At 45.7% G+C, this 13,251-nt stretch overlaps 1 protein-coding gene across 1 annotated transcript in view; it reads right to left on the bottom strand.

Annotated features, from left to right (window-relative positions):
- The window catches only part of LOC146796345 (3-ketoacyl-CoA thiolase B, peroxisomal-like), a 153,497-nt gene that overhangs the window by 105,819 nt on the left and 34,427 nt on the right, over window positions 1–13,251 (bottom strand). The window contains exon 2 of the mRNA XM_085630202.1: window positions 8,924–9,017. Within this exon, the coding sequence (XP_085486328.1) occupies window positions 8,924–9,017 (94 nt within the window). The remainder of the gene's footprint in view (window positions 1–8,923; window positions 9,018–13,251) is intronic.

The following is a 13,251-nucleotide window of genomic DNA, read 5'->3' as shown; positions in this document are numbered from 1 at the left end:
ATACATCACAGCCCCTTCTCTTTCTTTTTCTCTTTCGCATCCTCTCTTTCTCTTGTTTCCCCTTGAGCTCTTCTTTCTCCATGTCGCTCTTTCGCCCCCTCTCTCTTTCTCTCTCTCTCTTTCTCTCTCTCCTAGTCTTTCTCTTTGTTTTCCTCTCTCTCTCTGTCGCTCTTTCTCCCCCTCTTTCTCATTGTTTCTCTCTCTCTTTCTCTCTCAGTATCGTTCTCTTTGTTTTCCTCTCTCTATATGTCACTCTTTCTCTCCCCTCTCTCTCAGTGTTTTGCACTCTCTCTCTTTCTCTCAGTTCTTTCTCTTTGTTTCCCTCTCTCTCTCTTTGTCACTCGTCCTCCCTCTCAGTATTTCGCCCTCTCTCTCTCTATCTGTCTCTCACCATCTACCTTTTGCTCTTCTATCTGTATCACTCTTCCCACTCCTCTCTCTCTCTCTCTCTCTTCATCATATCATCAGCTCTCGATCTCTCTCACCTTCTTGCGCAGCCTCACCCTTCCCATACCTTCCCTTATCTTCACTCCTCCCCCACCGCCCTCCTTCTCCACCTTCTATTCCACTCTCACTCTCCTCCCCACGGTCTACCGTCCACCCAGTTCTCCTTACTTTTTCCGTACTACACCCCCACTCCCCTCGCCTGCCCTTACCCCGCAGCTGGAAGAATGCGGAGAGCCGGTGCAACACAAACCACCTGCAGCCCGCCCTCTCTCAGCATCTCCTCAGCGGTTCCCTCTATCCCTCCCTCCCTGCCTCCTCCACTCCACTCTTCGCAACATCTCACACTCTCGCCTAGCTCTCCTATTGCTGGACGCACTCTCTTTTCTGGGCTGTCCGCTGCCCCCCCCTTTCAGGTCACCCCCATACCTTACTCCATCTCTCTTTGTTCAGCTTTCTGCCCCCATCTCTCTTCCATAAATGACTCTCGTCCTTTCCTCTGACAATCTCTTCTCACTCGGTTCCCTCTCCCCCTTCTCATCTCTTATCTTGCTTTCTTTTTCATGCTATTCTTCTCCCTCTTCTCTTCTTGCACCAGTGTTCCTTTACTTCCACAGTTTCCCCTCCTCCTCTGGATCTTCGCTCCCGACTGGGTGCTGGACTGCAGGAGTCCGCTCCCATCACCCGCCCGGTGGTCCCAAATCTTCAGCAGTCTTCCCTCTCCTCTACTCGTGTCTCCCCTCAGTACCCCTCAGTACCCGCCCAGCTCTCACCGGTGGTCCCTAATTTCTCCCACTAACACCAGCCCCTCAACCCTCTCTTTATACGGCCGGAAAAGTCTGAGCAATGACGAGATGTATAAAAATATGAATGACAAAACCATGAAAACACCATTAATAATAACTTTTCACAAGAATATTAATAACAATTACAATAACATTAACAGCAACATTTATTATTATTATTATTTTTAACAAAGATAGCAGCAACTGACACCCTCCCGTGTCCGTCTCCGTTGAAGAACTGTAAACCCCCCCACCAGTAAAGCCTGTGGAGGGGGGTGCTTTCTGAGTATCTAGCAGCACACGTACATTAATAGAAACTGTTACCGTCAGAGGAAGAATAGAATGGTTGTCATTAGGATTGACGTGTCTTGTTTATCCACTTCTAATGTACACACATATATATATATATAATCTACTGGCGGTTGCCAGTAGATAGTTATAGTTAGGACCTAGTTTCCATAGGAAAAGCGTTTTTTGTTTTCCCAATAACTTTGGCACCGGTTGACGAATCTTCGCAGAATTTTCAAAACGTATGGCCCGCTCCGGTCAGCTCCTATCCTGAACGTTTTGGGGTGATTTGCCAAGTGGGGGCTGAGAAAAAAGGAGGGTCCCAAAACGTGTTTTCCCCATGTTATTTTCCATAGGAAACTTTAGACATGGCTACAGCCCGAACTGCTGAACGGAATTACACCAAATTTGGCAAAAAGGTAGCCCTTGGTTCAGAAAGAGACCTTTTTGTTCATTGGTGTAAATCCATTCAGTAGTTCCTGAGGTATTCAAAAAAAGAAAAAGTTTCAATATCTGGACGGAGCCTAACCCTCCGAGCACGAGCTTGGCTCTAATTGGCTGCCAACACTTCAAACCAGGAAGTGTTAGCAGCCATCTTGTACCTCAGACGGAGGGACAAATAAGAGTGGTGGGCAGTGAATACAAGCTTTGGCATCTCGCCAGGAAAATGTGAAAACTTTTGTGAAGTTCTTGCGCAGGTACTTGACTTTGGGTGTCTATTGTCTCGGCTTCCCAGCGGCGCTGGGAGTGTGCCCCCACCCTTTAACTCTCGGCAGCGTGGGGCTGATGGTAATAGAGTGCCGCAGTCAGCTCGCACTCTCAGGCTGCACCGGCAGCTTTTTCATAATATTATTGTAAGCGACCATGAGAAGGGCCCGGACGCACGCTAATTGGTAGGACACATAACTCCGGGGCAGGCAGGAGGCGGTGGTGGGAGCCGGGGATGGGGTTGTCGCGGAGACGCTGTCAGTCATGGGAACCCGATCCGGGAGAGGCGGGACCCCTCCTCCCAGGGTTGACAGCTCCCTGGACTCGCAACCTAAGCCGAGACCGGCGGCCAGCCGGAGGGGAGAGCAGGGAGCCATAGCCCACAAGACATCCTCTTTGTCATCCACATAACCCCATATATATGTCACAGTTTCATGAGCAGTGAATGTGCATGCGAGCTGCAAACTTTACCATACCAGAGGAGATGGAGTGTTGTACCTTACAGCTCACTGGCTTCTGAATGCTACTGCCACAAGTGTGCTCCATGTCTGTTTCCATGAGACATGGGTCTCAGGGCGCTGATCACTAGTGCTCGAGATAAACGCTTATTTTCCAAAATAAAGCATGCTTAAACACTGTAAAAGAGGCTGCGTGTGAGTACACATGTGTCCCTGTTGTGCTCATGTCATTAGAATGCATTTGTCTTATCGCATTTTTGAATTGAGTTTGGGCACTGTTTGAATCTTATATTCTGTGCTGTTAGTACGAGTTTCCGTCTTGCATTATAAGACAAACTTTGTATTTCTGTGTCATTATGATAATTCAACACAAAAAGATGATGGACGGAATGTTGACCCTGCGCCCAATGGTAACAGTCCATCCCGAACTGCCAGGCCAGGTCTTCCCTGGACTGGAAACAAGCATCCTAGGACCAGTTTCGGGCTTTCAGCGCTTCGTTAATATTTAGACCCCGGGTGGGCCAAATCCTGGGTGCAATATTTGTATTGGGATGGGGTGCCCAAAGGGACTGCCACCCCCCCGGGGCTTCTTAGTTTAATGTTGGGGGGGCCTCTAAGGCCCCCCAAGCCCCGGGGACCACCACCCCCCGGGCTCTACTTAATTGTTATTGCGGGGGGCACACTGCCACCCCCCCGCAGCCCTGGAGACCGCCACCCCCCGGGGCTTTAAAAAAAAAAAATAATAACCTGTGTGGGGGGCTCAAGCCCCCCCATGCGCAGCGGGGACCGCCACTTCCCCGGGGCTCTAAATGTTAAAATTGGGGGGGTCTGTGACAGACCCCCCCCCCCGGGGCTTAGTAAATTGTGGGAGGGGGGCTGCGTGGCCCCCCTCCTGGAGCCTTGTCATGGCTCTGGGGACCACCACCCCCCAGGGCCGGCTTCTGCAGTGTCCCGGGGTGGCCACCCCTCGGACACTGTAGATTGCTATGGCAAACTTGGTTTGGATTTTGAAAGAGAGAGCAGGAAACCTGCTCTCTATTTCAAAGTGCAAAGCAAATTGCTTTACCACACGGGGAGATGCATCTTAGCAGGTCCCCATGTGGAAAAGCAATGCCGGCTCCCGAGGGACGCGGGGAGCCAGCGGGACCGTGGGGGGATTGGGGACCCCCCACGGTCCCCAACGGAGAGGGCCAGCCCCGGGGGATGGGGTTCCGGGGCTACAAGTTGTCCGGGAGGGGGGCCACGCGGCCCCCCTCCCCAAGATGTAAATAAATAAATAGATAACAAAGGCCGGCCCCGGGGGCCATATGTGTTACGAGTGTTTCACGAGAAATGCGCATGCGCTGGCGTCCGCGCATGCGCATTTGTGAGAAGAAGTTGCCGTCAACCAGGAAGAGGGAGCCCCGGGACGCTGCACTGCAGGTAAGGCATTTTCTTTTACTTTTAAAATACTTTAACTTATTTTAAAATGAGGGCGGGCGGGAGGCGGGTGGCGGGCGGCGCGTAGTGGAGCTACGCGGAGTGTATGAGTGTGCGTAGATTTGGCCACACTACGCGATGCTCCACGTAGCCCCACTACAGCCACTACTTCCAGGGTTAACTATAATGCCCCTGAAACCTATGTTTTTTTCAGTGAATATATATATATATATCCACCAGCAAGCTCACCGATTCATGCAAGCACGAGCCACACCGATCCAAGTTGGGCAAAAGGTATTTTATTTTTTTAAGGCGAAAACAAGACGCGTTTCGAGCTATCCAGCTCTTGGTCACTCTTACTTAGAACTAAAGAAAAGACTTGGGATTCAAAACATCCCCAACAAAAACGTTAATGGGGTAAAACGTTGTTCTGTATGTATATATGCTTCAAAAGCGGCCCACTTTTCGGCTCCTGGGCGCTCTAAGGCGGTGCGTCAGAGGTACGACAGAGCCAAGTCGTTACTTATTCATCCTTTTCCCCTCAGGGCTTCCTCGCGCACTCACGAGTCAGGAGGCGGTTGTGCAGTGATCCAATTCCACTTTTATTTTAATTCATTTCAGCATGCCAGTTCACCAACTCTACGCGTTTCGGTTTCCACTGAAACCTTGTTCAGGAGACTGACAAAGGCAACTCAACATTTTTTTCAAAATAAAGGCCACACATGTGGTTAATTACGTCATTTCCTGCAATGTGCAGCTAAGCATTATGGTCAATGTAGTTTAATTCTAACATTCGATCATCAGAACAATGTAGAGGGTATATAACTTCAATCATATTGCTCTGATGGAGCGGTCTCAAAGTAACCAACATATCATAATCATGTCCCAGATAAGAATTATACTGCGCATATGTTATCAATAACAGCGCTGTCCCGAACGTGAAAAAATTAAAAAAGTTATCCGCAATCAATAAAGCCCTCCAGTGGGCCATCTTCTATCTATCAACATTCATGTTTTTTAATACATTCTTACAATGTAGCCCTCTAGTGGGCCTTGTATCTAGTTAAGGAAGTATATTTCTATCAACATGTAGTTTATGTCATTGCCACTGTAAAATTTGAATGAAATAGTTTTTTCTATTTCTTTCTCATATCATTGATTCCCTATCCTCTAATTGCCCTCTACCAATCACCTTACTACATTCATAACGTACTTCTGAAATTATGTCTACAAAAAAAAAAATTCTTTAAAAAAATATATATATATATACATAGGAGGCATAATATTTTCAACTCTGCAAGTTCTTGCATTTGTTTCATAATGGAACATATCTCACAGACAGTTCATAGATGATAATGGAGTTCCTCATCCTGGTTTAAACCGTCAGGCATGAGTGTTCGAAAATTCAGAATGTGCCGAGATTCCTTCTGTCTTAAAGTTTTTTCTATATCCTCACCTCTAGGGTGCATTCCCACTGTTTCAACGCATAGAATTTTAGCTTTTTCCAATCCCCACCATGTTCCTTCTCCATATGTTTGGCTACAGCATTACTTCTGTCTGAGTTGATTGTGGCTCGCACATGTTCCAAAATGCGTTTTTTCAATTCGCATTTCGTGCTGCCTATGTATTTCATCGCGCATGGACATTCCATCACGTATATCACAAACTGGCTTTTACAGTTAATTAGCTGTTGAATCTTCCACATACGATTATTTGTCATCATCACCTCTTTCTTTTTTTGGGCAATTAAACAGACTTCGCAACTGGTACACTTAAAAAACCCTTTCGGTTTCTGCCATGTTTCTGATTTCTTTTGATCTTGAAAGTGACTGTGCACTAGTTGATCCCGCAGGTTTTTTGCTCGTCTGTAAGTAATGTTCGGATGATCTCTCACTATTTTTGATACCGTGGGGTCCATGTGTAATATGTGCCAGTTCTTGCGCAATATTCTCATTAGTTGTTGGTTTTCTGTGCTGTATGTTGTTATAAGCCTTATTCTGTTATCTTTCTCATCCTGATTAGGTTTTTCTTTTATCAAGTCAGTTCTTTTTACCCTGTTCGTGCTTTTCAGTGCCTCATGAATGATTTTGGAGTTGTATTTTCTTTTTTTAAATCTTTGCATTGCTTGGCCATGATGTTGTATCCATTCCTCCTCTTGAGAGCATATCCTTTTGATCCTGAGAAATTCCCCATACGGAATGTTTTTAATCAGACTGGTTTGGTGGAAACTTTCCGCATGTAATACCACATTTGTAGCCGTATCCTTACGATGCAGGGTGGTTTGAACTGTTTCGTTTGCAATATAGATCTCGGTATCAAGGAATACAACACGTTCATCACTGATGTTATATGTGAACTTAACCCCTTCCATGCTGCGCAAATTCCGCCGCTGTGCTGACGGAATCTTGCGCGGGCGTGGTCATGACGGAACGGTTCCGTCATGAGCACAGCTCAACCGTGGCTCATGACGGAACCGTTCCGTCATGAGCACCGAAGGGGTTAAGGTTGAAGTCAGAGTTATTTAATATTTCAAAATATTCTGCAAATTCATTCCTAGTTCCATCCCATATTATAAGCAAATCGTCGGTGTAGCTCAGCCATGTTACGGTTTTGTTAACATATTGGTCGTTTTCACTTTTCCAAGCCCAAGTCTTTTCCCACAGTCCCATGGTCAGGCAGGCGTAGCTTGGACTAAAGGAAAAACCCATTGCTGTACCTTTAACTTGACGGTAGATCTCTTCCCCGAACATAAATGTATTGTGTTCCAAGCATGTGTTAATCATCTCCAGCAACATTTTGTTGTGATCTGCAAACTGGATATTTCTTTCTTGCAGGAAATGTTCACATGCTTTGATACCAATGTCATTACGGATGTTAGAGTATAACGATACCACATCCATTGTGATCAAATTGTGTGTTTCTTGCCATGGAGTTTCCTGCAAGTGTCTCAATAAATCACCTGTATCTTATAGATACGATGCTAGGTTTTTGACATAAGGTAACAAGAGTACATCTAAGAAATTAGCCATGGGTTCTAGTAATGCTCCTTTCGCCGATATTATGGGTCTCCCTGGTGGTTTTATGGGATTTTTATGGATCTTTGGCAAGAAATATATTGTCGCCATTTTAGGATGTGCCATTTTGAGATATTTCACTTCTTCCTCATCTAATACATTTTGTTGCATCCAGAGATCCAATTTTGCATCCAGCTCCTCTTTCCATTTTTTTGTTGGATTTGATTTTAATTTTTCATAATATTCCGTGTTTCTCAGTTGTGAATATGCTTCTCGCATATATGCCTCTTTTTCCAGGATGATGATATTTCCTCCCTTATCTGCCATCTTTATTTCAATTTTATCATCATTCTTCAGTTTTAACAATGATCTGCGCTCATCAAAGGAAAGGTTATCTTTTTTCTTTGAATGATGAAGTTGGTATAAGTCTTTTATTACACATTCGTGGAATGTGTCAATTTTATTTCCCTGTGCTAATTGTGGGTAAAACTTTGATTGAGGTTTTTTTAAGCTGCACCCAGCTCCCAATTGTGTGCAATGTTCCCACAATTCTTTCCTTTTACGCTCAGGGCTATGTTCTTAGCTGCACATTGCAGGAAATGACGTAATTAACCACATGTGTGGCCTTTATTTTGAAAAAAATGTTGAGTTACCTTTGTCAGTCTCGTGAACAACCGAAACGCGTAGAGTTGGTGAACTGGCATGCTGAAATGAATTAAAATAAAAGTGGAATTGGATCACTGCACAACCGCCTCCTGACTCGTGAGTGCGCGAGGAAGCCCTGTATGTATATATACACACAATTTGTTAAAATATAAGACAAAAAAATATACAGTGTTAAAAAACATCTGTGAAAGGCACAGTGAATGTAACCGGTGATTTTACAAATTGTGCATGATATAAAGGAAGGTGGAGTCAGTATTCCAGGCGGTTGTATATTCAAGTTTACCAAACAAAAAATCAGTTGCTGATTTATACACGCCTGTTTACAGCATATGATTCAAGGAACTTTTTTATGTGTACTAAACAAAAAATCATGATCGGTTAAGTACCTTATATTAACATTGGGCATACTTATCTCTCAGGCGCTCATAGCAAAAGGAGGTCAAAAAGGGTTTATACATATATATATATATATATTCTTTTATAGTAGTAAGTTAAAAAACATAAAAAATCTTATGATGTAAAATATATTTTTTAAATAAGTAACTTATATTATATATATGTATATGTAAACATATACACACATATATTTGTGTGTATGATATTATAAGTATATATTTATATATAGCATTAAATATTACTTACATAGATTTACCATTTTTAGTTTTTTAAACAATATATATCTAGATATACATATATATATTAGAAAATTATATTAAAATTATATTTTTGTAAATATAGTGTGAAACTATATGTTTTTCAGATGTTTTTGTACTTGCCATTATGATATGCCTGTAATCTATAGTTTTTAACACAATATTTCTGCATCATGATATTGTTGTGATCAATATTATGCCAGTAATCTTTTCTAATCACGTCTACGTAGACATAGATATGGGAAGGGCTAGGGAGTTTTCATGCACCCAGGCTGTGCTGTTCACTTCAATTTCCAATAGTAAACATTTTTTAGGTTTTGCCAACTGTTCCTACATCCAATTGTCCAAATAATAGTCAGGTTTGTAAAAGACCAGTCAGTTGTAAAAGAGATCAGAACTTACAATGTTGCAAGTTGGGGGTAAAGAAAAAGATTTGGAGAGCACCTATAAGAAGAGAAGGAAAATCTTTCATCCTGTTTAGTACATACCTACACAAACATCTCCCAGTTTCGCTGCATCTAGGTTGACATCCTTGAGGACACCTGCCATGACAGCACAGAGGAGCTCATCTGGAGTAGTGTCCTGTAAGAGGAAACAAAATGCTCAGTATAGACCTTCTTCGCTAGGAAAGCAAGTGAAACTGTCTTGTTAACAAATGTTATAGCTCAATCTGGGAACACATGTATGTCATCATAAAGCACACCTATTTGCAGCAAGAGATAGACAGGTGTCATTTAATTCCTCACACGTTTTTGCAACAAGTGCTATTTCTTCTGCCCCCTCCCACTGATGACCCAATGCAGTCTACTCCCACCCCAGACAGTTTCGCCAGGACTAAAAGCACTTCCTGTTGGAAAGGCAATCTGAAGCTTAAATACCAGTCAGCCGACGCCCTGCAATTATATCCAAAAGGGAATGAACCCATCTGTTGCTACTGAAAAGCATGTAAAGTCATCACGGGTGAGATCCATGTACAGTTTCATGTTTTTTTTATTCGAGGTAGATGAAGTCAACCAGAAAAAATAATTTAAGAAAAATTACAAATATTACAGATTAATATGACTAATTCATACAGATTAAGGGCCAGATGTAGGTAAAATCAAATTTGCGATTCCTTAATAGCGAATTTTACCGATTCGCTATTAAGGACTCGCAAAATTGAATGTAAGTAGGAATCGCTAAAATATTAGCGATTCCTTAATTTTCCTTAATAACGAATCGCAAATTGAGATTAGCTAATAAGGAATACCTACCCATTCATTCCTATGGGCTAGGAGGCCCATAGGAATGAATGGGAAGATATTCACTATTTGCGATTCTCTATTAAAGATTGGCAAATAGCGGGCGCTATTTCAAGGGTGCCAGGGTGTCAAAAGGACACCCTGTTGCACCCCTGAAATGTGCATGTGTGCACATTTGGAGCACATAAATGCCCTAAGGGCATGAATGTGTGCCACATGGTACTTTAAAACAAGCATTTGCAATGCAATAGGTCTCGCCTTTGCAAGAGTTTAAGCTATTGGCACTGTAAATGACAATGTCTTTTATTTATATGTTTTGATAATTAAATCAGAAATAAAAGGCATTGTCATGTACAATGCCAATAGCTCAAACTCTTATAAATGGGAGACCTATTGAAAGAAGTGGCCGCTATTGTCCCGGGCTGCTTAGAAAGTGAATGCGCGCATGACGCAGTGAATGTTGCAGAAAAACGTGTTGTACCTGCAGTAGGAGAAACTATTTAAATAAAATAGTGCTTATAGACTAAAAAAGACTCACTGTGTAACCACCAAAGTAAAAGGATGAGGCGGGAGCATCACATGAAGAAAAACGTGGGGATAACCATAAGAAGCAGATCCTTCTTTCCTACAGTCTTCCTCTCCTCTCCTGTTCCTCTGAGGGAATTATGTTGGGCTTGTAAATCTGTGCTGGTGGTTGAAGTAACAGCAGGGCCTCTTCCTCTCACGTAGGGTCCCAAGGGCACCCAGGACACAGAAACCATCAAATAAATAATTATCCGATAATATTGTGTCCAGAAAACCTGGCTGTTCATAGGCTGAGAGAGGCGCGCTACCCGTAGCATCAGGTGAAGAGGCAGCCCGACCTCTGTTACAGTCAGGGAGAGACCCAACCCCGAAGAGCTCCGGTGCTGTGCTCGGAAGCCATCCCCCCCACTATAAGCCCTAGAGAGGCCCATATCTCCTTAGCCCTCCTCCCATCTGTCAGCTCACGGTTGTGGGGCAGCACTGGCCGCGCCTCAGGAATTACCGGAAGTCTAAAACCCGTGAAAACCCTGCAAGTGCGCAATTCCACAGTCGGAGGTTGTGACCATGATCCCTCTTCGTTTCAGTCACAGCCAGGGGGACACGTTGAGCACGCAGGAACTGGCCCATAATTTCCGGTAAATTCCCCCCCAGAACCAGCGAGGCCAGGAAGGGATGCAAATCGGGCACATACATAAGGTGTGGAGCCCTGCCTATCAGATGGTAAGCGAGCCAAAACCATGACTGCGACACAAATGCACCCCCGTTGTTCCCAGCTGACGGCCGGTCCTCGCAGTTCCCAGCCCCCACCGGAGGTGCCCGCCCTCTGGCTCCACACCTGGCTTCATCTCACAGCAAGGATGCGGGTACCCAGGATGAAGTCTCTGGAGCTCAGTAAGGGCGTCTGTGACTGACTGATCCAGCTTAAGGCAAGCAAGACATTTCCGACCTAGGACTGACTGCACCCCAGCTCTGCTGGCCTTGCGCATATACAAAGTGTGAAAGATGTGACTGGATTTCCCCGGCCCTGTCAGCCTCTCACAGTGGGAAGTCTCGACGGACTTTGCCCCTCAACACCCGCTTCCCGTTTGTATCATAGATGGTCTGAGGTCGAACTCGTGAAAGTGGGTACATGTATCCAACATTTTCCCAAAAGCGTCATTTTATACAGTAGCATTTGCTTTCGTGGGCCTGTAAGTTCGTTTTTTACGATGAATGTATGGGCTTAAGACGTCTAAGATGCAAGCAAAGTGCTTTTAGTATATGGTGTGACCCTGGGCAGGGTGCCACTTCACAGCAGTAACCACGCACTTGACGATACTTCTCAAATTCCACGATGAGAACCCTGCCCGCCACTCAATCACGCTGCGAGGTCATTTGATGTCAGTAGGAGCTAAACATATCTCTGTAGACTGTAAACATATCTGGTGCACCAGGGGCGCCGAGGCCCTTTCCGCCTCCTTGGGCACTCAAAACGAGGGTTGTGAGTATGAATACTACAGTCTCGCCGGTGCCCCACTGACTGTGGCCGCCACGAGCTGCACTCAGTGACAGCAGGATCCTCAAAGAGAGGACACATGCGGAACCCCAGACCGCCCACACTAGCAGAGCAGACAAGGCCCTACCTGGCCTGCACACAACGGCCGCTACTAGGACCCACGCGGTGTATCCCCGCACCTGCGAACCTATTGAAATACCTACCTAGAATAGGGGTGGGGGTATGGACGCTGCGATGTTGAAGTCATGCGCCCTTCCCCCAATGCCGCCTGAAGTCAAAAGGGCCTCCAGCACTCTTGGAGGCCCAGCTCGCCCACTCAACACGCCCCCAGCGGTCACGGCACCGGAGCGGAATGCCTGACCAAATGAGGCAGCAAAACCGGACCCGGTACCACCATAAGGTGCACATACACACACACCGACGCACTCATGCACGCACCAACAACTTCACACACACTGACTCATGCTTGCACATACGCTGACACTCCTACCTTTTGCACACATACGGACTCATGGTTGTACACATACATATACACACACAGACACACCTACAGCTTAGCACAGCCAGGGCTCTCACATGCTGCTCCGCACACACACACACTCACAGGCAGGCGAGCACATGCACAGCCAGGCATTGCACACACCTGACACTCACACCGGCAAACGCATCCCAACAACTGGTCTCACAAACTGACACATTCAAACACACAGACGTCCCGGAGGACACTGACTCACAACCGGGCACAGCAAGCCACATCCAGACACACCGACCTACCAGAGACTTGCGCCGGCATGCTACAGACTCACCCACCTTTCACAGACCCTTCTAGACACACCGACCTACCACAGACCCATCTAGACACACTGCCATGCCACAAACTCACCGAAACACACCGACCTACCAAAGACCCATATACACACACTGCCATGCCACTGACTCACCGACCTACCACAGACTCACCCAGACACACCGATCCACAGACCCATACAGACGTCACCCCTACAATCACTACATGCAGTCAGTCACCCAGGCACACCGTAGCCGAATCCACTCACACAGTTCACAAACCCGCACCAAGAATGACACAAACACACACACCTCTACTGAGTGCACTGCTCCATGGATGGACAGACTCACAGACCCAAGTGTATGACCCTAGCTTGAGCTCACCAGCGTGCGCGCCCACTGACTGCCGTCATGCACACACTAACGGTGAGCACAGTGTTACAGGCCCCCCCACCACTCCCCCAACAAACCCTTTCTATTAACATGGGGCTATACAAATTATACACGGGGGTCTCGAAATCCTCTTCCACACCATGTCAATTCAGCGCAGTACAACACGCGCACAGCATTGGTTTGGGAACCACTTAACTAGAAGTACTGCCAAGCAAATAGAAACTGCTATGCGCCAGACGTGCAGAGTAAGACTTTGTTTCCTGGACTGCGCACGCGCGTCAGCCGTTTTAAGCCTCATGCAGTTTCACTTTCTCAATGTGCCCGCGCAGTTTTCTGTAGAATTTACGTACGTGCGTGATGTCTCTCAGCTCAACTT

This window comes from Triturus cristatus, chromosome 10, assembly GCF_964204655.1.
Source record: "Triturus cristatus chromosome 10, aTriCri1.1, whole genome shotgun sequence".
In the NCBI taxonomy this organism is placed as follows: domain Eukaryota; kingdom Metazoa; phylum Chordata; class Amphibia; order Caudata; family Salamandridae; genus Triturus; species Triturus cristatus.
This window is presented reverse-complemented; position numbering and strand designations above follow the sequence as displayed.